Consider the following 23190-nt stretch of genomic DNA (forward strand, 5'->3'; position numbering starts at 1 on the left):
CATATTCCTCTAATAGTAACATAGCTGCCTGACTAATCCCAGATGGCTTTAACTGGTTTCTTATTCCTCTAATAGTAACATAGCTGCCTGACTAATCCCAGATGGCTTTAACTGGTTTCTTATTCCTCTAATAGTAACATAGCTGCCTGACTAATCCCAGATGGCTTTAACTGGTTTCTTATTCCTCTAATAGTAACATAGCTGCCTGACTAATCCCAGATGGCTTTAACTGGTTTCTTATTCCTCTAATAGTAACATAGCTGCCTGACTAATCCCAGATGGTTTTATCTGGTTTCTTATTCCTCTAATAGTAACATAGCTGCCTGACTAATCCCAGATGGCTTTAACTGGTTTCTTATTCCTCTAATAGTAACATAGCTGCCTGACTAATCCCAGATGGCTTTAACTGGTTTCTTATTCCTCTAATAGTAACATAGCTGCCTGACTAATCCCAGATGGCTTTAACTGGTTTCTTATTCCTCTAATAGTAACATAGCTGCCTGACAAATCCCAGATGGTTTTATCTGGTTTCTTATTCCTCTAATAGTAACATAGCTGCCTGACTAATCCCAGATGGCTTTAACTGGTTTCTTATTCCTCTAATAGTAACATAGCTGCCTGACTAATCCCAGATGGCTTTAACTGGTTTCTTATTCCTCTAATAGTAACATAGCTGCCTGACTAATCCCAGGTGGTTTAGCTGGTTTCTTATTCCTCTAATAGTAACATAGCTGCCTGACTAATCCCAGATGGCTTTAACTGGTTTCTTATTCCTCTAATAGTAACATAGCTGCCTGACTAATCCCAGATGGCTTTAACTGGTTTCATATTCCTCTAATAGTAACATAGCTGCCTGACTAATCCCAGATGGCTTTAACTGGTTTCATATTCCTCTAATAGTAACATAGCTGCCTGACTAATCCCAGATGGCTTTAACTGGTTTCATATTCCTCTAATAGTAACATAGCTGCCTGACTAATCCCAGATGGCTTTAACTGGTTTCATATTCCTCTAATAGTAACATAGCTGCCTGACTAATCCCAGATGGGCCGTGCGTGTGGCTGTTCGTGCTTCATGTAGGGGGGCAGGAATGAAGAACAACCCTCTGACTTGTTTGTCTCTTCTATATAACAGACATGTGAGCAGTAGTGACCGGGTTGGAAAACCTTACAGAGGAGTGAAGCCAGTGTTCAGCATCGGTGATGAGGAAGAGTATGATACAGGTAACTATTGTGAAATACATCTACAATACTACTACTACAACAATAAATACTGCTATACTACTACAATCAATAGTACTACAGTACTACAATCAATATTACTACATTAGTAATACCTTACTACAATTAATACTACTACAATACTACACTACCTCAATCAATACTACGTCATGAATACTACATCACTAATACATAACTACAATTAATATTACTACAATACTATACTGCTACACTCAATACTACTATACTACTACAATCAATAGTACTACAATCAATATTACTACATTAGTAATACATTAGTAATACCTTACTACAATTCATAATACTACAATACTACACCACCTCAATCAATACTACTTCATTAATACTACATTACTAATACATAACTACAATTAATACTACTACAATACTATACTGCTACAATCAATACTACTACTCTAGTCAACACTACTATATTAGTAATACATTAGTAATACAGTACTACAATTAATACTACTACAATACTACACTACCTCAATACTACTACATTATAAATACAGTACTACAATTAATACTATACTACTACAATCAATGCTACTACAGTACTACTTCTACAATCAATACTACTACAATAGTAATACAGTACTACAATTAATACTACTACAATACTAACACTGCCCCAATCAATATTACCGCAGTATTGCTATAATACTTAAATACTACTACAATACTTTAGTATTACAATCAATACTACAGTGCTACAATCAATTATACAATACTGCTACAACCCTGTAACCCCAATCAGTCGTCCCTTCAGACTAGTTCTCCTCTCCACCTATAGACCTGACTCACCAATAGGGCTGTTACGGTGACCGTATTACCGCCACACCGGCAGTCACGCGTCATGATAGCAGTCAAATTCTACGTGACCATTTAGTCACGGTAATTAAGCTTCTCCAGGGCTCTGATGCTGCTGTCATTAGTAGCCTACACAAACCTTCCAACTGCCTGGTACTCAGCTCTCTATTGTCCCTCTAATCACTCTGACATTAATGCAAATGTATTCGAAAATCTAATCCAGCATTTCATGAGAGCCCATGAGCTCATGTTGCACAAAATTTCTATGGGCTATGCAATTGCGTGAGAAAACAGAGTGATGGCCTCTATTAAAAAGAGGAGGATCCCATCAGCTTTCTATAGGCTGTATTTATTTCTCAACTTTGCTAATATTAATCACATTGCTTCTCTTTACAACAGGAGTATAGCTTCTCTTTACAACAGGAGTATAGCCTACCTATCTGACATGTAAATTAACCACGGGAAAAGCGTCCTTCATTCGCTATTTCAGTGCATAGATGACATATTTTTTTCCCCTGCCCCTGTTTCGACAGCTGCATGATAATGGTCCATTCTAAATCAAAACTAATTTCACACATATATTATTTAGTACAGTTGAAGTGGGAAGTTTACATCCACTCAGGTTGGAGTCATTAAAACTCGTTTTTCAACCACAACACATTTCTTGTTAACAAACTATAGTTTTGGCAAGTCGGTTAGGACATTGACACAAGTCATTTTTCCAACAATTGTTTACAGACCGAACTCACTGTGTCACAATTCCAGTGGGTCAGAAGTTTACATACACTAAGTTGACTGTGCCTTTAAACAGCTTGGACAATTCCAGAAGATGATGTCATGGCTTTAGAAGCTTCTGATAGGCTAATTGACATCATTTGAGTAAATTGGAGGTGTACCTGTGGATGTATTTCAAGGCCTACCTTCAAACTCAGTGCCTCTTTGCTTGACATCATGGGAAAATAAAAAGAAATCAGCCAAGACATCAGAAAAACAATTGTAGACCTCTAGACCCCACAAGTTTGGTTCATCCTTGGGAGCAATTTCCAAACATCTGTACAAACAATAGTACGCAAGTATAAACACCATGGGAACACGCAGCCGTCAAAATGGCTTAAGGACAACAAAGTCAAGGTATTGGTGTGGCCATCACAAAGCCTTGAACTCAATCCTATAGAAAATGTGTGGGCAGAACTGAAAAGCGTGTGCGAGCAAGGAGGCCGACTAACCTGACTCAGTTACACCTGCTCTGTCAGGAGCAATGGGACAACATTCACCCAACTTATTGTGGGAAGCTTGTGGAAGGCTACCCGAAATGTTTGACCCAAGCTACCAAATACTAATTGAGTGTATCTAAACTTCTGACCCACTGGGAATGTGATCATTCTCTCTACTATTATTCCAGCTCATGCCCACAGGCCTATATGTTTTGATAAGGTTAGTATCACACCTCATGCCCACAGGCCTATATGTTTTGATAAGGTTAGTATCACACCTCATGCCCACAGGCCTATATGTTTTGATAAGGTTAGTATCACACCTCATGCCCACAGGCCTATATGTTTTGATAAGGTTAGTATCACACCTCATGCCCACAGGCCTATATGTTTTGATAAGGTTAGTATCACACCTCATGCCCACAGGCCTATATGTTTTGATAAGGTTAGTATCACACCTCATGCCCACAGGCCTATATGTTTTGATAAGGTTAGTATCACACCTCATGCCCACAGGCCTATATGTTTTGATAAGGTTAGTATCACACCTCATGCCCACAGGCCTATATGTTTTGATAAGGTTAGTATCACACCTCATGCCCACAGGCCTATATGTTTTGATAAGGTTAGTATCACACCTCATGCCCACAGGCCTATATGTTTTGATAAGGTTAGTATCACACCTCATGCCCACAGGCCTATATGTTTTGATAAGGTTAGTATCACACCTCATGCCCACAGGCCTATATGTTTTGATAAGGTTAGTATCACACCTCATGCCCACAGGCCTATATGTTTTGATAAGGTTAGTATCACACCTCATGCCCACAGGAATATGTTTTGATAAGGTTAGTATCACACCTCATGCCCACAGGCCTATATGTTTTGATAAGGTTAGTATCACACCTCATGCCCACAGGCCTATATGTTTTGATAAGGTTAGTATCACAACTAAAGTGGCCAAATAACTTATTTTAAAATGAAGCACGTTAATCCGCTTTACAAGGGGTGTAGAGCCTAACTGGCATACATATCAGTGCGTGGCTATTTTTTGAATTTTTTTTTCCCCGCTAATGGAACATTCACACTTATAGCCTACTACCATGTGTGCATTGTCAACCGTTGTACTATGGGGGATAGTAGATTTACAGAGGCTAGTACTTTTGCTGTTCGTTATGCCTACTCATCTTCAATTATGAGGATGAGCGTGGTTGCATCCCCGACGTGTCTGTCTTCACTTGTAGCCTGTGAGAAAGACCCTATCATGTGTGGGAGAGCCATTTGAGTGAGAGGTGCTTTGAAGTTTGCAGCCTGGAGAGGGGAATTATAATGATTATATTCAGCCCAAGGGAAAAACGGCCACTAGCCACAAAAGGCATGGATTTTTTTTAGGGGGCATTAGGGCCACACAAAGGGAATGCAGGCGGATCATTTGAGGCATTATCAAGTGCTTGTCAAATTGTGAATGAGAGACTGATGACGTGTGTACAGCCTGCACAATAAACGATACAGAGCTCATGCCTTTCATAAGACCTTTGTCAAATCATAAGTAGAGTCTCAACAGCTAATGGAGATCCTAATAAAATACCATTCAGCCTTTGTATCACAACTAAAGTTACATAAATAACTGTAAATGAAGCGTATAGGAATACTAGTTCCTTTGTTAACCGCTCAACACAAGAATAGCAGCATGTGCCCTCAAATCCTTTGGAGAAAATATCATTTTTATTTTATTCAGCTACAGTGCATTCGGAAAGTATTCAGACACTTGACTTTTTCCACATTTTGTGACGTTACAGCCTTATATACCTTATATAGACAGGGTCTGAATACTTATGTAAATAAGACGTTTCTGGGGGTTTTATACATTTGCAAAAATGTCTCGCATTGTCATTATGGGGTATTGTGATGGTATTGTGACGTCATTATGGGGTATTGTGATGGTATTGTGACGTCATTATGGGGTATTGTGTGTAGGTTGATGAGGATTTTTTGTTTTCATCCATTTTAGAATAAGGCTGTAACATATAACAAAATGTGGAACAAGTCAAGGGGTCTGAATACTTTCTGAATGCACTTGAATGTTCAAATGTATTCTTCATAATATAAAATAATTCCACGGAAGGTCAGTGGCTTGTAGGCTGTGTGTGGAAGACAGCAGATGCTAAATGTGAATGTTAATTAATGGTCAATTTGCCTTGAGAAAAGCAGTTATTTGCTTGACAATCACCGGCTGATTACATTTCATTACCGCCACAGCCCTACTCACCTCTAGTTCAGTGGTTCCCAAACTGTGAATCGGGGCCCACTTGTGGGTCACCCTGATGGGGGGGTTGCGACTCAACAGACACCTCAATTGGGAACCCCTGCTCTAGTTGACTAAAACTATTGATCTAGTTTGATCTCTATGGCTGTATCCCCCTCTGTCTCGCTGTTCAGATGAGATTGACAGCTCGTCCATGTCGGATGATGACAGGAAGGAGATCGTAAACATCCAGACGTGGATGAACAAACCAGACGTGAAGCACCATGTTCCCTGTAATGAGGTCAAGGAAACCGGACACATGTTCCCCAGGTGAGATTCCTGTTACAATAGACGCATGTTTCTAATGGTTCCTGTTTCTAATGGTTCCTGTTTCTAATGGTTCCTGTTTCTAATGGTTCCTGTTTCTAATGGTTCCTGTTTCTAATGTAACGTGGTTCCTGTTTCTAATGGTTCCTGTTTCTAATGTGACGTGGTTCCTGTTTATAATGTGACGTGGTTCCTGTTTCTAATGTGAAGTGGTTCCTGTTTCTAATGTGAAGTGGTTCCTGTTTCTAATGGTTCCTGTTTCTAATGGTTCCTGTTTCTAATGGTTCCGGTTTCTAATGTAACGTGGTTCCTGTTTCTAATGGTTCCTGTTTCTAATGTGACGTGGTTCCTGTTTCTAATGTGAAGTGGTTCCTGTTTCTCCAGTCACCTGTTGATCACAGCGACCCACATGTACTGTCTGAGGGAGATCGCGTCCAGGAAGGGTTTTGCCTATATCCAGTCCAGACAGGCCCTCAACAGCGTGGTCAAGATCACCTCCAAGAAAAAACACCCAGAACTCATCACCTTCAAGTTCGGCAACAGCAACACTGCTGGAATAGAGATCTCTGCTGTGGAGAGGTATTGACTAACTGACTGTATGGGTACAGGCTGTCTCTGTTTACTAGACTACACTAACTGATTGTATGGGTACTGGCTGTCTCTGTTTACTAGACTACACTAACTGACTGTACGGGTACTGGCTGTCTCTCTGACTAGACTACACTAACTGACTATATGGGTACTGGCTGTCTCTCTGACTAGACTCCACTAACTGACTGTATGGGTACTGGCTGTCTCTGACTCCACTGACTGACTGTATGGGTACTGGCTGTCTCTCTGACTAGACTACACTGACTGACTATATGGGTACTGGCTGTCTCTCTGACTAGACTACACTGACTGACTATATGGGTACTGGCTGTCTCTCTGACTAGACTACACTGACTGACTATATGGGTACTGGCTGTCCCTCTGACTAGACTACACTGACTGACTATATGGGTACTGGCTGTCTCTCTGACTAGACTACACTGACTGACTATATGGGTACTGGCTATCTCTCTGACTAGACTACACTGACTGACTATATGGGTACTGGCTGTCTCTGACTCCACTGACTGACTGTATGGGTACTGGCTATCTCTCTGACTAGACTACACTGACTGACTATATGGGTACTGGCTATCTCTGACTCCACTGACTGACTATATGGGTACTGGCTATCTCTCTGACTAGACGAAATAATAATTAAACTAATATGTGCACCTGAACACTTTAAAACACAGTGCATGTTATGGCCTGACTAACTTTACTACATCCTAACTGGTTCTTCTCTTCTATCAGTATACCAGTCTCTGTGCTGTCTGTATACCAGTCTCTGTGCTGTCAGTGTACCAGTCTCTGTGCTGTCAGTATACCAGTCTCTGTGCTGTCAGTGTACCAGTCTCTGTGCTGTCAGTATACCAGTCTCTGTGCTGTCAGTGTACCAGTCTCTGTGCTGTCAGTATACCAGTCTCTGTGCTGTCAGTGTACCAGTCTCTGTGCTGTCAGTGTACCAGTCTCTGTGCTGTCAGTATACCAGTTTCTGTGCTGTCAGTATACCAGTCTCTGTGCTGTCAGTATACCAGTCTCTGTGCTGTCAGCGTACCAGTCTCTGTGCTGTCAGTGTACCAGTCTCTGTGCTGTCAGTGTACCAGTCTCTGTGCTGTCAGTATACCAGTCTCTGTGCTGTCAGCGTACCAGTCTCTGTGCTGTCAGTATACCAGTCTCTGTGCTGTCAGTGTACCAGTCTCTGTGCTGTCAGTGTACCAGTCTCTGTGCTGTCAGTGTACCAGGCTCTGTGCTGTCAGTGTACCAGTCTCTGTGCTGTCAGTGTACCAGTCTCTGTGCTGTCAGTGTACCAGTCTCTGTGCTGTCAGTGTACCAGTCTCTGTGCTGTCAGTGTACCAGTCTCTGTGCTGTCAGTATACCAGTCTCTGTGCTGTCAGTAGAACAGTCTCTGCTCTGTCAGTATAACAGTCTCTGCTCTGTCAGTATAACAGTCTCTGCTCTGTCAGTATAACAGTCTCTGCTCTGTCAGTATAACAGTCTCTGCTCTGTCAGTATAACAGTCTCTGCTCTGTCAGTATAACAGTCTCTGCTCTGTCAGTATAACAGTCTCTGCTCTGTCAGTATAACAGTCTCTGCTCTGTCAGTATAACAGTCTCTGCTCTGTCAGTATACCAGTCTCTGCGCTGTCAGTATAACAGTCTCTGCTCTGTCAGTATAACAGTCTCTGCTCTGTCAGTATAACAGTCTCTGCTCTGTCAGTATACCAGTCTCTGCTCTGTCAGTATACCAGTCTCTGCTCTGTCAGTATAACAGTCTCTGCTCTGTCAGTATACCAGTCTCTGTGCTGTCAGTATAACAGTCTCTGCTCTGTCAGTATAACAGTCTCTGCTCTGTCAGTATACCAGTCTCTGTGCTGTCAGTATACCAGTCTCTGTGCTGTCAGTATAACAGTCTCTGCTCTGTCAGTATAACAGTCTCTGCTCTGTATACCAGTCTCTGCTTTGTCAGTATACCAGTCTCTGTGCTGTCAGTATAACAGTCTCTGCTCTGTCAGTATAACAGTCTCTGCTCTGTCAGTATAACAGTCCCTCTCTCTCTTTCTGCAGGTATCTGATCCCCAACGCGGGTGACGCCACCAAGGCCATTAAACAGCAGATCATGAAGGTTCTGGATGCCCTGGAGAGTTCCTAGAGACAGACAGGGATACATGAGAGCCCCCCCCAGCTGGCCGGGAGGGGAGACGTCTGTCTGTCTGTCAGCTGAGGGCAGGGTGCTCTCTTTCTATTGATATCTCTCTCCCTTTCTCTCTGTCCTCCTCCTCTTCCCAGCCAGGCGAGGACCTGGACAGATCCTGTGTTGACTGTTAACCCTCCCTGTCTGTTGGGCTGAGGGTGTCGTCTCTCTCCCTCCCTGGTTGCTGAGGACTTGAGAGAATGATTGACTGACTGGTTCCCAAACGGCACCCTATTCAATATATAGTCCTATCGGGCTTGGTAAAAAGTAGTGCACTATATAGGGAATAAGGCTCTGGTCTAAAGTAGTGCACTATATAGGGAATAAGGCTCTGGTCTAAAGTAGTGCACTATATATGGAATAGGGCTCTGGTCTAAAGTTGTGCACTATATAGGGAATAGGGTCCTGTCTGGGAGGCATCCTGAGACTGTTGCTCCCTATTCACCACCCTGGTCTCCTCATCCTGTCTGACATATGTGGGTTACACCCTCCATTACCCTGGTCTCATCCTGTCTGACATACGTGGGTTACACCCTCCATTACCCTGGTCTCATCCTGTCTGACATATGTGGGTTACACCCTCCATTACCCTGGTCTCATCCTGTCTGACATACGTGGGTTACACCCTCCATTACCCAGGACGAGTCCTGTCTGACATACGTGGGTTACACCCTCCATTATCCTGGTCTCATCCTGTCTGACATACATGGGTTACACCCTCCATTACCCTGGTCTCATCCTGTCTGACATACGGGTTACACCCTCCATTACCCTGGTCTCATCCTGTCTGACATACATGGGTTACACCCTCCATTACCCTGGTCTCATCCTGTCTGACATACATGGGTTACACCCTCCATTACCCTGGTCTCATCCTGTCTGACATACATGGGTTACACCCTCCATTACCCTGGTCTCATCCTGTCTGACATACATGGGTTACACCCTCCATTACCCTGGTCTCATCCTGTCTGACATACATGGGTTACACCCTCCATTACCCTGGTCTCATCCTGTCTGACATACGTGGGTTACACCCTACATTACCCTGGTCTCATCCTGTCTGACATACATGGGTTACACCCTCCATTACCCTGGTCTCATCCTGTCTGACATACATGGGTTACACCCTCCATTACCCTGGTCTCATCCTGTCTGACATACGGGTTACACCCTCCATTATCCTGGTCTCATCCTGTCTGACATACGTGGGTTACACCCTACATTACCCTGGTCTCATCCTGTCTGACATACATGGGTTACACCCTCCATTAACCTGGTCTCATCCTGTTTGACATACATGGGTTACACCCTCCATTATCCTGGTCTCATCCTGTCTGACATACGGTGCACTCGGAAATTATTCAGACCCCTTGACTTTTTCCACATTTTGTTAAGTTACAGAATTGCTCTAAAATGGATTAGTTTTCCCCCTTCATCAATCTGCACATAATACCGATAATAATAAAGCAAAAACAGGTTTTTAGACATGTTAGCACATTTATAAAAAGTTTTAAAAAACTGAAATCACATTTACATAAGTATTCAGACCTTTTACTCAGTATTTTGTTGAAGCATCTTTGGCAGCTTCATTGGCACGCCTGTATTTGGGGAGTTTCTCCCATTCTTCTCTGCAGATCCTCTCAAGCTCTGTCAGGTTGGATGGGGAGCGTTGCTGCACAGCTACTTTCAGGTCTCTCCAGAGATGTTTGATCAGATTCAAGTGCTGCCACCACCATGCTTCACCGTAGGGATGGTGCCAGGTTTCCTCCAGCATTCAGAACAAAGAGTTTAATTTTGGCTTCATCAGACCAGAGAATCTTGCTCCTCATGGTCTGAGAGTCTTTAGTTGCCTTTTGGCAAACTCCAAGCGGGCTGTCATGTGCCTTTTCCTGAGGAGTGGCTTCCGTAAAAATGTATTTCATGAATTTTTTTAGAATAAGGCTGTAATGTAACAAAATGTGGAGAAAGTCAAGGGGTCTGAATACTTTCCAAAAGCGCTGTTTATGGGATATGTTGGATTCATTTTTATTTGTTTTGAAAAGATACATGATTTGCTTTTTTGAGTTTTCGAGTCTTTTACTTTGGGTTTTGTACACCAGCTTCAAACAGCTGAAAATATGTATTTCACAGCTGTTTAGATGTACAATGATTCTCTACACAATTACTGCCTGTTTTGTCACACAGCTGAGTTTTAGGCAAACTATTAGAATTTTAGGAACCAGGAAATGGCGCAGCAATTTCTGAGTATTGTACCTTTTAAATTAGTCTGTTGGTCTTTCAATGGCGAAATACACAGGGCAATATAATGAGAGGTTTACTGGCTGTGGAGACAGCTCCATCCAAGTCAGACAGCACAAGCCATTTCTATGTTGTTTATATTTAACTTGACATACATACTTCACAAGTATTGTTTTTCAGAGTAAGAGCCCATAAGTCTTAAATGAGCCCATTCATTGACCAGGGACCAGTGGTATTTAGTCAAATGATGTCATTCATTAACCCTTAATTTAAGCAATGATCATTCAACTTTTCTTTCTTTTTTTAAACAAAGTCATATACTGCTATCACAAATGTACATCCTCTGACAGAGTGGAACTATACATACAGGTACAGTCACCAACACTATATATATATAATATATATATATAACTGGCCTCTAGATACCTGTCCACTAGTTACACTATATATATTTACAAATGTATGTGGACAGCCTTCAAATGAGTGGATTCACCTATTTCAGCCACACCCAGTGGTGGTCGGTGTATATAATCGAACACAGCCATGCAATCTCAATAGACACACATTGGCAGGAGAATGGCCTTACTGAAGAGCTCAGTGACTTTCAACGTGGCACCGTCATAGTATGCCACCTTTCCAACAAGTAGCGTGTAACAATTGTCTGTCCTTGGTTGCAACACTCACTACCGAGTTCCAAACTGCCTCTGGAAGCAACTTCAGCACAAGAACAGTTCGCCGGGGGCTTCATGAAATGGGTTTCCATGGCCGAGCAGCCGCACGCAAGCCTAAGATCACCATGCGTAACACCATGCGTTGGCTGGAGTGGTGTAAAGCTCACCGTAATTGGACTCTGGAGCAGTGGAAACACATTCTCTGGAGTGATGAATCACGCTTCACCATCTGGCAGTCTGACAGACGAATCTGGGTTTGACTGATGCCAGGAGAACGCTACCTGCCCCAATGCATAGTGCCAACTGTAAAGTTTGGTGGAGGAGGAATAATGCTCTGTAGTTGTTTTTCATGGTTCAGGCCCCTTACTTCCAGTGAAGGGAAATCTTAACGCTACAGCATACAATGACATTCTAGACGATTCTGTGCTTCCAACTTTGTAGCAACAGTTTGGGGAAGGACCTTTCCTGTTTAAGCATGACAATTCCCCCCGTGCACAAAGCGAGGTCCACACAGAAATGGTTTGTCGAGATCAGTGTGGAAGAACTTGATTGGCCTGCACAGAGCCCTGACCTCAACCCCATCGAACACCTTTGGGATGAATTGGAACATCAACTGCCAGCCAGGCCTAATCGCCCAACATCAGTTCCCGACCTCACTAAGCTCTTGTGGCTGAATGGAAGCAAGTCCCCACAGGAATGTTCCAACATCTAGTGGAAAGCCTCCCCAGAATAGTGGAAGCTGTTATAGCAGCAAAGAGGGGACAAACTCCATATTAATGCCTATGATTTCGGAATGAGAAGTTTGTGGAGCAGTTGTCCACATACTATTGGCCATGTTGTGTATCTACCAGGCAGTCTGGTAGCCCCTTTTTACTGAATGATCTTCTCTGATGTCATCTGACAACTGTTTGTAGATACTTTGTCTTTGAGAAAGTTGTATTTTTTCAGCACACAGCCTTAAATAGTAATTAGGATGTTTATCAATATTTAATGTATACTGAACAAAAATATTATTGCAACATGCAACAATTTCAACGATTTTACTGAGTTACAGTAAAAACTCTTTCTAATTTGGCTGGGTCCTCATCTATGGATTTCACATGACTGGGCAGGGGTGCAGGCATGGGTGGTCCTGGGAGGGCCCAGCCAATTAGAAAGAGTTTTTCCCCACTCGAGGGTATTATTACAGACCATAAATACTCCTGAGTTTCATCAGCTGTCCGGGTGGCTGGTCTCAGACGATCCTGCAGGTGTGAGGCCGTATGTGGAGATCCTGGGCCGGCGTGGTTATGTGTGGTGTGCGGTTGTTGGACGTACTGACAAATTCTCTAAAACGATGTTGGAGGTGGTTTATGGTAGAGAAATTAACATTAAATTATCTGGCAACAGCTCTGGTAAACATTCCCGCAGTCAGCATGCGAATTGCACGCTCCCTCAAAACTTGAGACATCTGTGGCATTGTGTGACAACTGCACATTTTATAGTGGCCTTTTATTGTCCCCAGCACAAGGTGCACCTGTGTAATGATCATGTCGTTTAATCAGCTTCTTGCCACACCTGTCAGGTGGATGGATTATCTTGGCAATGGAGAAATGCTCACTAACAGTAAACACATTTGTGCACAATATTTGAGAGAAATAAGCTTTTTGTGCATATGGAACATTTCAGGGATCTTTTATTTCAGCTCAGTAAACATGGGACCAACACTTTACATGTTGCATTTATATTTGTGTTCAGTATATAAACGTACTGCTCCATATCAATGGGTTCCCGGTCACAGATTAAACCTGATCTGGAATAAAAGCATATTTCAATTTAGATTCTCCATTGAATTAGATTCTCCATTGAAATAGATCGAAATAGAAATTGAATTGGATTCTCCATTGTGAATGATTTGTAATTCTGGACTAGGCTTTATTTATGTCTGAACCTGTCCATGTTATATCCAGAAGGTTAGGACAGGGTGATGTTTAACCTGTTGAAAGACTTATTAATCTGTTCCAGCCTCCACTAAGGGTCTCCTGTTTCTTTATAAATGTTTTACAGTTTAGTAAAGTGTTTCTGAAAGACACTGTCTGTCCTCTGCTTTTATTTTCATCCTGTCCAACACTAGACTCATCTCTTATGTAAGGGAAGCTATGTAATATGCATTAGTAGTGGGGGGTGGGGGGGATTCACTAGGAACCAAAAGAAGCAAACGCCACAAAACGGTGAGGGACCTACCAGAATTGTCGAATAACAAACTTGTTTTTGTTGCAAAAATGTTTTCCATCGCAAAACGTTTTGCTACCATGTGCACGAATGAATACACCCCTGGTTTGGTCCATATTTCTGGCAGGTATTCTGAGATGGGATATTTTCATGGTTGAATCTTCAGGATCATTAACATCATTAACATTAAAATTTGAAACTGAACTAACACTGGACAACTGGTCATTCTTCATTTAGCTTTCATAATAAGGTTCGTAAAATAAAACAAACACTTCCACCACTACGCTAGAGTGGCTAATGCTAAATTGGGGAGAAAAAGGGGTACAATTTTAAAAAAGGAGGGTGATGACGATCACAGCGATCAAGAGGATATGGACACTGCGTCCGATACCGGTCAGCTATTCACAGATTATGAGCAGGAGATACACGACATCATACAAAGTCGGAGTTCAGAACATCGACCCATGGATGTGAGCGGTTGTAGTTATACAAGACGAAGAGCCATCAAAACCCCAGTAAAACGCAGGTCATGTACATTTCCCGTATGGAACAGGAGCTCAGATGACCACCCTGTGTGTAAGAAGCAAGAGTGGAGTAAAACTCGAAGCAAACCCGGAATACACAGTGAAACCAGAGAAGCAAGAAGAGCCTAATCTTCCAGTGAAGATCGAGTCCCAAGATACCCCCCATAACAACATTGTTGACTGTTGTCAACTAAAAAGACAAGAGAATGGTAACCCCTCTGTTGTTAACGACTGTATCAGTAAGCACAGTAATGTCTACATGTTTGACATTGAACTCGGTTAGGAGACATATTCCACACTACTTAGCACACCCCCTGATAGACAAAGATCTAAAGCTCGTCAATTTAGGATATGAGAAGCCTATTGACAATCTATTGAGTCTGTTACAGGTATCTGAAGAGGTGTCTGAAAATGTAGTCAAGGCCCTGTCAGAATATAACCAAAGCACCTGTCATTGCTCACAGATGGCACAACTCTCTCAGACACTGGGATGTAGGCTTTTTATTTGTTGGGCCCCAGGGGATGAACACGAGATATATGGATTTAAAGACAATAGCACTTGTGTGTACACCATCATAGTATACAGAGAGAACAGGGCCAAATTGTACTACCTGCTTGCTGTCAAAAGTATTTTACACATACAACCTTGCAAGGCTACCTTTCACATCTCAGTTCCAGGTACACAAGCAGGCCTTTGTACACATGTCCGATGGTTCTTGTCAAGGTCCAGTCCTTTCCAACCCAACACATAGTGGAGATACTATTGAAACTAGTCACATTGTACTACAAGGTGAGTTATAGTTGGATAGTGTTCATCAAAGTCCTTACTCAACATTACAACAAAGTGGTTGATAGAAGTAGCTTATTTATACAAGGTAATCCATGTCATACACAAATGTTTTTCTTTTAAGTTATTCAAGTACTATAAAACAGTTTATTCTTCACAAGGTAATATATACAAAAAACATTACATTTATATGTTGACAGGGTCATAGTATGTTACATGGAATATGTTGTCTTCTGCAATGGTACATGACACAATAAAAGCATTTCATTGCACAATTACAAGCCTTGCCAATAGGGTCGTTATGGGTACATGTCATTTACACTACTGTATACTCAGTTTGCTGAGTTTTGTAAAGGATGTAGAGCATTCAGAACAGGTGCTACAGCATCTGCATGTTACATGGCCACAGTCTCCAACCCAGTCCTTGTTACTAGAACATGCATGACATGTAAACACAAAGTCTGGTACTCCTATAAGGGGTCTGTTACAGGTATTCTGCACATTGGGCACTGAAGGACACCATCTTTCTTGATACGTCTTATACACTGTAGACACATGATGTGTCCACATGTAAGGTAGCGGTTTGACATTTTCAAACAGCAGAGACAGGAAACGGGGTTCGGTATATATCGTCCAAATCATCATTGTCATCAGGCGCTATAAGGATAGAAACATACGTTATACAACTCAAGTGGACAGAAAGTGAAGTGTACAGAAACGTCCATTGCAGGGTATAGTTACAATAGCTATGTACAATGATCTGCTTACCTGTAAGCACAACGTTTTGGTCTGATTCAATTTCCACCATACATGTATCTTTAGACACGTAATGTGGAGATACACACTGGACATTTGAAACAAATCGACCATCTGACTCCATAACGGTGTTTAGGCGTGCCCATTGATCACTGTAGTACAGGGCAAGTGGTATACTCTCGGACAGAGAGTCCCCTGAGATGGTGTTAGTACGACTGGTTGGCTGTGGTGGCAGATGTACCGACTTGCGAAGAGGCATTGTGTAGGGTCTGTGTCTCAGTACTCTGCCCTTTGCTTTTATTGTGATGTATTTCATGTTGTGGTAGAACGTGTCGACGTTGGTGTCCTGACAGATGTTATCAGTGTGGGGGACCATGTCTGCATATATTAGCATCATATTGTGGTCAAACAGCGCTGTGCAAGGAGCCATTGCCGACAGTGCTATGTTGGAATCCCAGACGTTGGAGCATCTAATCCCGTATGTCTTCATCAAGTCGTATATCCTCTGGGGTTCTTGACATTGCACTGTTATCATCTTGGTTGATGACCCAGTCAGTACAACAGTGACACAGTGCGGTTCCTATGGGTCACACATACAAACAATTGTTATCAAAGGCCTAAACAGAGACATTTCAACGTTTAAAGTAATTAGAAGGTTTAGGAACTTACATGTTGACAGTGCAGCTTCATGTTCGTCAACTTGTCCGCCACGGTCGATCCCTTCAGTATCGTCCAGTCGTACCCTTTCACTAATGCCTCTGTGTTACTCAAATGTTTGTAGAAACTGAGTCCTGGCCTACTGTCAGTGTGGGTGACACTGTAGGTGTTACTAACAACACCCAACGCATTTTTGTTTCCCAACAACGTATCCACATTTCCACACTCCATCACATTGACATTCGGTTCAACCCAGAGATTTTGCATCAAACGTACTAACTGGGTTATGTAGTTGGTAGTCCCTTTAGGTTCAATCTCAATGCAGATAACTGTCAAATATCTAGTATCGTTGTATGTCCACCTGTTCATATACCACTTTGTGATGTTATCCGTGATAAAGTTGATGTGGTCCAGTGGGGTACAACACCAGCGGATGACTATGGTAAGGTACAACATGGTGCTGAGTAGTAGACAGGCCAGAAAATAATGGCTCAACAGAGTAGCTGAGGTACTTCTTATAGGGAGAGCCCCATGGTCCCAACATGGATCATTATTTCACCCAATGGTGAGGCTCCAAAGTTGTAGCAGTGAGTGGATGATCACTCAGCACATCACAGCTTAGGCCTTCGACCAAATGCACCTGTTTATGAGAGCACAGGCATCCAACCGAGTCTAACCTATTCAGTCAATGTTAGATATCTATACTTTTTGTTATCCAATAACACACAGCCCACCCGAATAATGCTGACTCCTCCGACCAAATGCACCTGTATATGAGAGTACAGGCATCCAACCGAGTCTAACCTATCGAGCCAATGTTAGATATCTATACTTTTTGTTATCCAATAACACACAGCCCACCCGAATAATGCTGACTCCTCCGACCAAATGCACCTGTATATGAGAGCACAGGCATCAAACCGAGTCTAACCTATCCAGTCAATGAATTACTATATTTATGTAGTAGTAATACACAGGCATATGGTCAGACTGTTGATATTAATGGTGATAATCCACCACTTTGAAAGAACAGAAGTGTCATCACCACCTGAAGCTATTGTCAGACCTAGAACTGAGATTAAAATGTCAACGTATACTCAATTGTGACAATTGCAAGTAGGTGACCACTTACCTTTGCTATTATAAAAGCTGGAAATGTTACATCCTAGAGTACCAAGGTATTGTGACCTAACACTATGTGTGGCCTGTGCCTCTGACACGACAGCGGAAAAGTGGTACTGGTGAACCCCTGTACACATAACCAGGCCTCTATCATATATATATAGAGGCTCGAGGACAGTCTCTCGAGTAAGGAGGACCAGCCATGTCTGGTACTAGAAGCAATGTTCCTAATAACAGTAGTTTGTACCACTCAGACAAGAGCCTCCCTGACACAGACCTGTGCATATGGAGCTTTGCTATGGTCCTAATAATGGTTGTGCTGTCATTTATCCTTTGCTTGTGTTACGTATATGTGCTATGGGCAAGGAAGACAAGATACATCAGACTGCCTTTGATTTCGGTGTGATTCTATTTAATGTGATGTTACTCGGTTGACCTGCCAATAAACAGACACAAATGTGGCTTTGTGGTAGTGTTCTTTATTGGTGGTCCGAACAAACAATACATCAAGTATACAATGAATATGATATGTGTTGAAATAGTGTTGGTTACACAGCTGAAGTGTGTTCATGGAGATAGCCTAATGTCACATTTCAGAAGGGCTACACATCCTCTTTCACTCTAGCCGGGTCCCGGTGTCACACGACCATCCCGATCTGTTCTGGTTCTATTCAGATGTACAGGGATGAGTAAGAAACAGACAGTAAACCACACTTGTATGTGTCAGGTGTAGCAAGGCAAGAGGCTATATATGGCCCGGAGATATAGTTACCTTTGACCACAACTGGAATCACAGAGGAGTCTGTAGCTTCCACGACATTGCCTTCACACTGGCCGTTCCCATCGCATCTTACCCCATCACAGTAGCACGTTGTGGGGACATACACAGTGTCATACTGCAGCGAATGTACACGCGAACATGGTGTGTAAATAGGGGACGATGCCCGTTTGCTACAGGTCTTGTGAGTTATCAGCAGTGCTAAACCAAAAACAATCATCAACGGAGCCGCTATTAAGGAGATATTGAGCCAATCGTCCTTGTTGTCAATCCACCAGTAACCACTGTAGTACTCGTCATGGTTGAACATTGTGAAGGTGAGAGTGTCCGAACACTGGATGTACTCTACTGTGTTGTCTAAGGCTATACACAGGTCATTACCTAGAGTTACAGTGTGCGTGTTGGTAAATGTCTTTCCTTTAACACTTGTTTCCTGTGTATCATCAACATGAAATGTGGTTATATTCGTATAGCACAATGAACAGACACAATAACCAAGCACTATTAGTACATGCGGCAGGGGTTTATTTCACATATACAAAAGATGGGTTACATATATATTGACATGACAAAGATAACACCTTTCAGTGCTGCGGAGAGCCGCACAATCGGTTATCACCGGGCATCATTTTGGGTTCGGGGACACTCTGGTTCTTTGCCTCTTCAGTTGACGCCGAGGTTAGTTCCACGACAAGGTCCATTTGCTCCAAATGTGTCAGGATCAGAGTCATCACATAGACTGCTTGGTCAAATTGCCTACAGTAAATCTTATCTGCTAGGCCATAAATATCTTTCATCTCAATGACACCATAGGGAATATGATTGTACCCCTTGACAATCTCCCATGACAGCAACAGTTTCACTCTGTTCACATCAGCGTGGCTGAGGTTGGCCAGTGTGTTTTCCAATATTGAACGTAGGTTTGAAGGACGATACTTATCAAGCTTAGCCAGCCCTTCAAGGCCGTGCGCTTCGATGTCAGTGATTCTGAAGTCACTATGGTGCTTTCGGAGTGTGTCCACGATAAGAGTCCAGGCAACCTCCCTGCCGAACTAGGAGTACATTATATTGATCAGAGTCTCGGGGTATTTCACATAGGCGTCTGACCTCTGCCTCTTAAGCATCATTCGTAGTGTTTCTCTTAGTCTACTATCTAGTGGCATGTTTTTGTGGTCTTGTATTGCTGCCACGAGCTTCTGGAAGACGTCTTTGTTTCTCATTAGATAGTTGGCCATCTTGAATTTATTTGTCAGCTCCATTTTCTGACTCTACTCTGGTCTCTCTCTGATCTGTGGACATTTGTAAGTGTATGTGCCCTTTGTGACTGTATGTTTATATATCCTTTCACCAAGGGCTATCAGATGGAGAATACATTAAGGATCACGGCCCGTATCTCCAACTGAGCCTGAAACATCCTACCCATGATGTGTCTATGTGATCTGTAACGTCCGATCGGCTGATTCATCAACCAGGTCTAAGACATCCGATCGGGTCCACTCACCGAAGTGTCTAAGCACTCTGACCGGGGTTACCGTTTTCAACCATGGCTGATGTCTCCAACCAGAACAATCTAGTCAGAGTAGATAAAAGTCTACATATCCCAAAGATAGTTTCTATTTAACAGTGTACACATCTCAACATAGGTTCCTACACAATAGCCACATCTGAAAGTCATGGCTGTACAGTCCTATCTGACAGAATGGGACCAATGTTGTCACAGTGACAACTTCAAGCATGTCACCTTGGATAGGTTTCTAGCCATCCCACACAGAGAGCTGATGGATGACTACGGAGCATCTTTCGCTACACAACATCGGAACCTGTGCAAAACGCTACAAAAGGTGTTGACGAAGAAACTATTGGTAGATCGGAGGCAATGTACTCCACCTACCACAAGGAAAAGATGACCCTTGGTCGTAGATAAAGAGATAAAGAGCCGATCAATAAGGGATCGAGTGGGGGTCAAGAACAAAAGTTTCAACGGTTCTCCCCGTAGCACAGCCCTAAGTGTCTCTAACTGCAAGGCACGAGTATCGGTTAAGGATCGACTGGGTGCACCTGTGAGAGCAGGGAAAGGGAGACCAGAGGGCCGATTCCGGTTGAGAACGGTGCACAGGATGCGTAACGGGAACTCAGAGTCTCCAGATACCAACAGGTCCACCCCTGGAAACCGCAGCTATCGAGCCAAAGGATATCGAGAGGATTTAAGCCGAATCGACTACCCTGGGTCCGGAGCTACCTCTTTCAAGAACACTTACAAATGTCGCCGCACTCTGGTGTATGTGTGAACTTGTCCTTGTGCTGTGATGTTACAATAAAAATGCATAGTCTAACTCTTTGTCAATGTCCGGACTTTATTTTTGTAATAATGATACATCAACACAATAAACATCATCCCAGGTATACCATATAGCAATTAGTTTCAAAAAGAGACAAAGGTGATATTATTGTTGGAATACATCCCAGGTATACCATATAGCAATTAGTTTCAAAAAGAGACAAAGGTGATATTATTGTTGGAATACATCCCAGGTATACCATATAGCAATTAGTTTCAAAAAGAGACAAAAGTGATATTATTGTTGGAATACAGAACTTTGCATGTATATGACAACAAATGCCTATTCATAAATGCCTATTACCAATAAAGCCAGTCCACCCCTAGGTTGTGGCTTTGTGGATAATAGCTATAGCTCTAACAGACGTTTAATAGGCTGAATACGTGTCATCAGCCATCAACATGAGCAACATTTGATTCAGGTAAAGAGGGTACCCGGTGTCCTGTTGTGTCTCAGGTGAAATTCGCCAGGCGTAACCGTTCCCAGTCCACACCATCGTCCACATGGGATGTATAGTCTGGATTCAGGTAAAGAGGGTACCCGGTGTCCTGTTGTTCTGTCTCAGGTGACATTCGCCAGGCGTAACCGTTCCCAGTCCACACCATCGTCCACATGGGATGTATAGTCTGGATTCAGGTAAAGAGGGTACCCGGTGTCCTGTTGTTCTGTCTCAGGTGACATTCGTAACCGTTCTCGGTCCACACCATCGTCCACATGGGATGTATAGTCTGGATTCAGGTAAAGAGGGTACCCGGTGTCCTGTTGTTCTGTCTCAGGTGACATTCGCCAGGCGTAACCGTTCTCGGTCCACACCATCGTCCACATGGGATGTATAGTCTGGGGCTGGAAACTGTGGGCCTGGACTCCATCCTGGACTCCCTCCTGCCAGTGGTGTTTGTAGAAGCACTTTGAGCCGAAGTGGCAAATACCAGCACCTCGATCATAGTATCGACACGGTTTACTCGCAAGGAAATCTTTGTACGTCTGTATCAGTTTCAGCTTGTCCTCTTCATCTTCCACCCAGTGATCACTCGGGATGAAGAAGTGCGATCTAGTTCGGCACTCCGGGCACAATTTAACGGTTTTGATATCGTGACATTTCACCGTTCTCCACGTGCGGATACACTCCAGACAATAACAGTGGCTACAGTTGGGCAGAATTGTCCTTTTCAAGCACCACCTCCAAACACACACCACACACCATGTCGCTACTGCGCTGGGTGGCAACGGTGGGACCAGCGGCAGCCTCGATACTTAAAGTATTGTACTCTGTGTTCTGTCTCTCCACCGGTATCACCTCACTCGTACAGGCCATCGCATGTGGTCTCGTGGATGCTGCTGCTGCCATTGCAGTCTGTGGTGATTAGCCTCGCTGAGGTGGTCGGCACCACTGTTAGTGTTCTTAAAGTATAATATCCTCCAAACATGGACCGTGTCTGCAACCATGCTAACTCAGGGACTGCTATTGTAGACTGTTTGATATTACATAAAACAATGACCGTTTATTCAACCAGGTTAGCCCAGGGAGTGATATTGTACAATCCCAGGGAGTGATATTGTACAATGTTTGCTATTACATTCAGTGCCTTGTAGAGGCTGTGTTGTGTCATAAAGGTATATGACGGTCCGTACACACTCCAGTACTAAGGACCGGTACTATGGTTTCATGGTCTACACACACACACTCAATATTCCTCCTTACTGTCAACGTTTGAGTCATAACACCCTTTCGTAAACAGATTCTTTGGTTTCGGCTTAGTACCTGGACCCCTCATGGGCTTTGTATGGGAGGATTCACTATTCACTAGCTTGGTGCTCAGTCAGAGCTGGATATAACTGTTTGGTGATGCATTGCAAAGCGAGGCGTTGTTCCTGTGGATTGGTACAGTCAACCTCTCCATTATACTGCCGGACATGCTGCTGTGGCCGAGCCTGACGATGTTGCTGCTGGGGATTCAGATGATTCTCTAGAGGTTGAGGTGAATGCTGCGGCTGGGGAAGGTACTGAGGGAACCCATTCGTGAAGCTTCCTTCTTGGCTAGGTGGAGCTGAGGGGATGGTTGTAGACACTGTAGACAAGAGCCAGCTCCTGGGTATATCGCCTAAGGGAAATGTTTTTGTCTTGGGTTCACACAGACCCATGCGGATCATGCGGTTACTCATCATACCTTGCTGGTTGTATGTCGTCGGGCCAGCTGAAGTGATACAGTAACGAAACAACAGATATATGTAGTATCTGGATAATTTGCCAGGCTCAGATAATATCGGATCAGGGATAAGTGCTCCGCTGCGCGCAGTGCTACAGCATTCCATGTGATGGAGAGATTCCACATCACCTCTGGGTATATACAAGGTATCGGCTCTCTTCCACATATCTCTCAAGACCTGCAATGTCATCTGGAGAGTTTCTCCGCTCTTTAACCCACTGTCTTGGAGCAGACCCGTAGCTGGCGCTCCTGCCACGATCAGGCACTCAA

General features: G+C 43.2%; 2 protein-coding genes across 8 annotated transcripts in view; one reads left to right on the top strand and one right to left on the bottom strand.

Moving 5' to 3' along the window:
- The window catches only part of tbc1d23 (TBC1 domain family, member 23), a 65949-nt gene extending 55263 nt beyond the window's left edge, over window positions 1-10686 (top strand). For all 7 annotated transcript variants that reach the window (XM_090220289.1, XM_036977209.2, XM_036977292.2 and 4 more), the window contains 4 exons: window positions 1135-1223; window positions 5711-5846; window positions 6228-6422; window positions 8501-10686. In XM_090220289.1, the coding sequence (XP_090076415.1) occupies window positions 1135-1223; window positions 5711-5846; window positions 6228-6422; window positions 8501-8585 (505 nt within the window). In that variant the 3' untranslated portion in view covers window positions 8586-10686. The remainder of the gene's footprint in view (window positions 1-1134; window positions 1224-5710; window positions 5847-6227; window positions 6423-8500) is intronic.
- Window positions 10687-14760: 4074 nt separating this feature from the next.
- LOC118952224 (uncharacterized) lies at window positions 14761-17094 on the bottom strand. The gene is made up of 3 exons (XM_036973890.2): window positions 16487-17094; window positions 15830-16397; window positions 14761-15718 (listed from the first exon to the last, which is right to left on the bottom strand). The coding sequence occupies exons 1-3, from the start codon at window positions 16928-16930 to the stop codon at window positions 15654-15656; spliced, it is 1077 nt and encodes a 358-aa protein (XP_036829785.2). The 5' UTR covers window positions 16931-17094; the 3' UTR covers window positions 14761-15653.
- Between the last annotated feature and the right edge of the window lie 6096 nt (window positions 17095-23190).

This window comes from Oncorhynchus mykiss, chromosome 1 (genome assembly GCF_057628025.1).
Source record: "Oncorhynchus mykiss isolate SJ-2025 chromosome 1, ASM5762802v1, whole genome shotgun sequence".
NCBI lineage: Eukaryota > Metazoa > Chordata > Actinopteri > Salmoniformes > Salmonidae > Oncorhynchus > Oncorhynchus mykiss.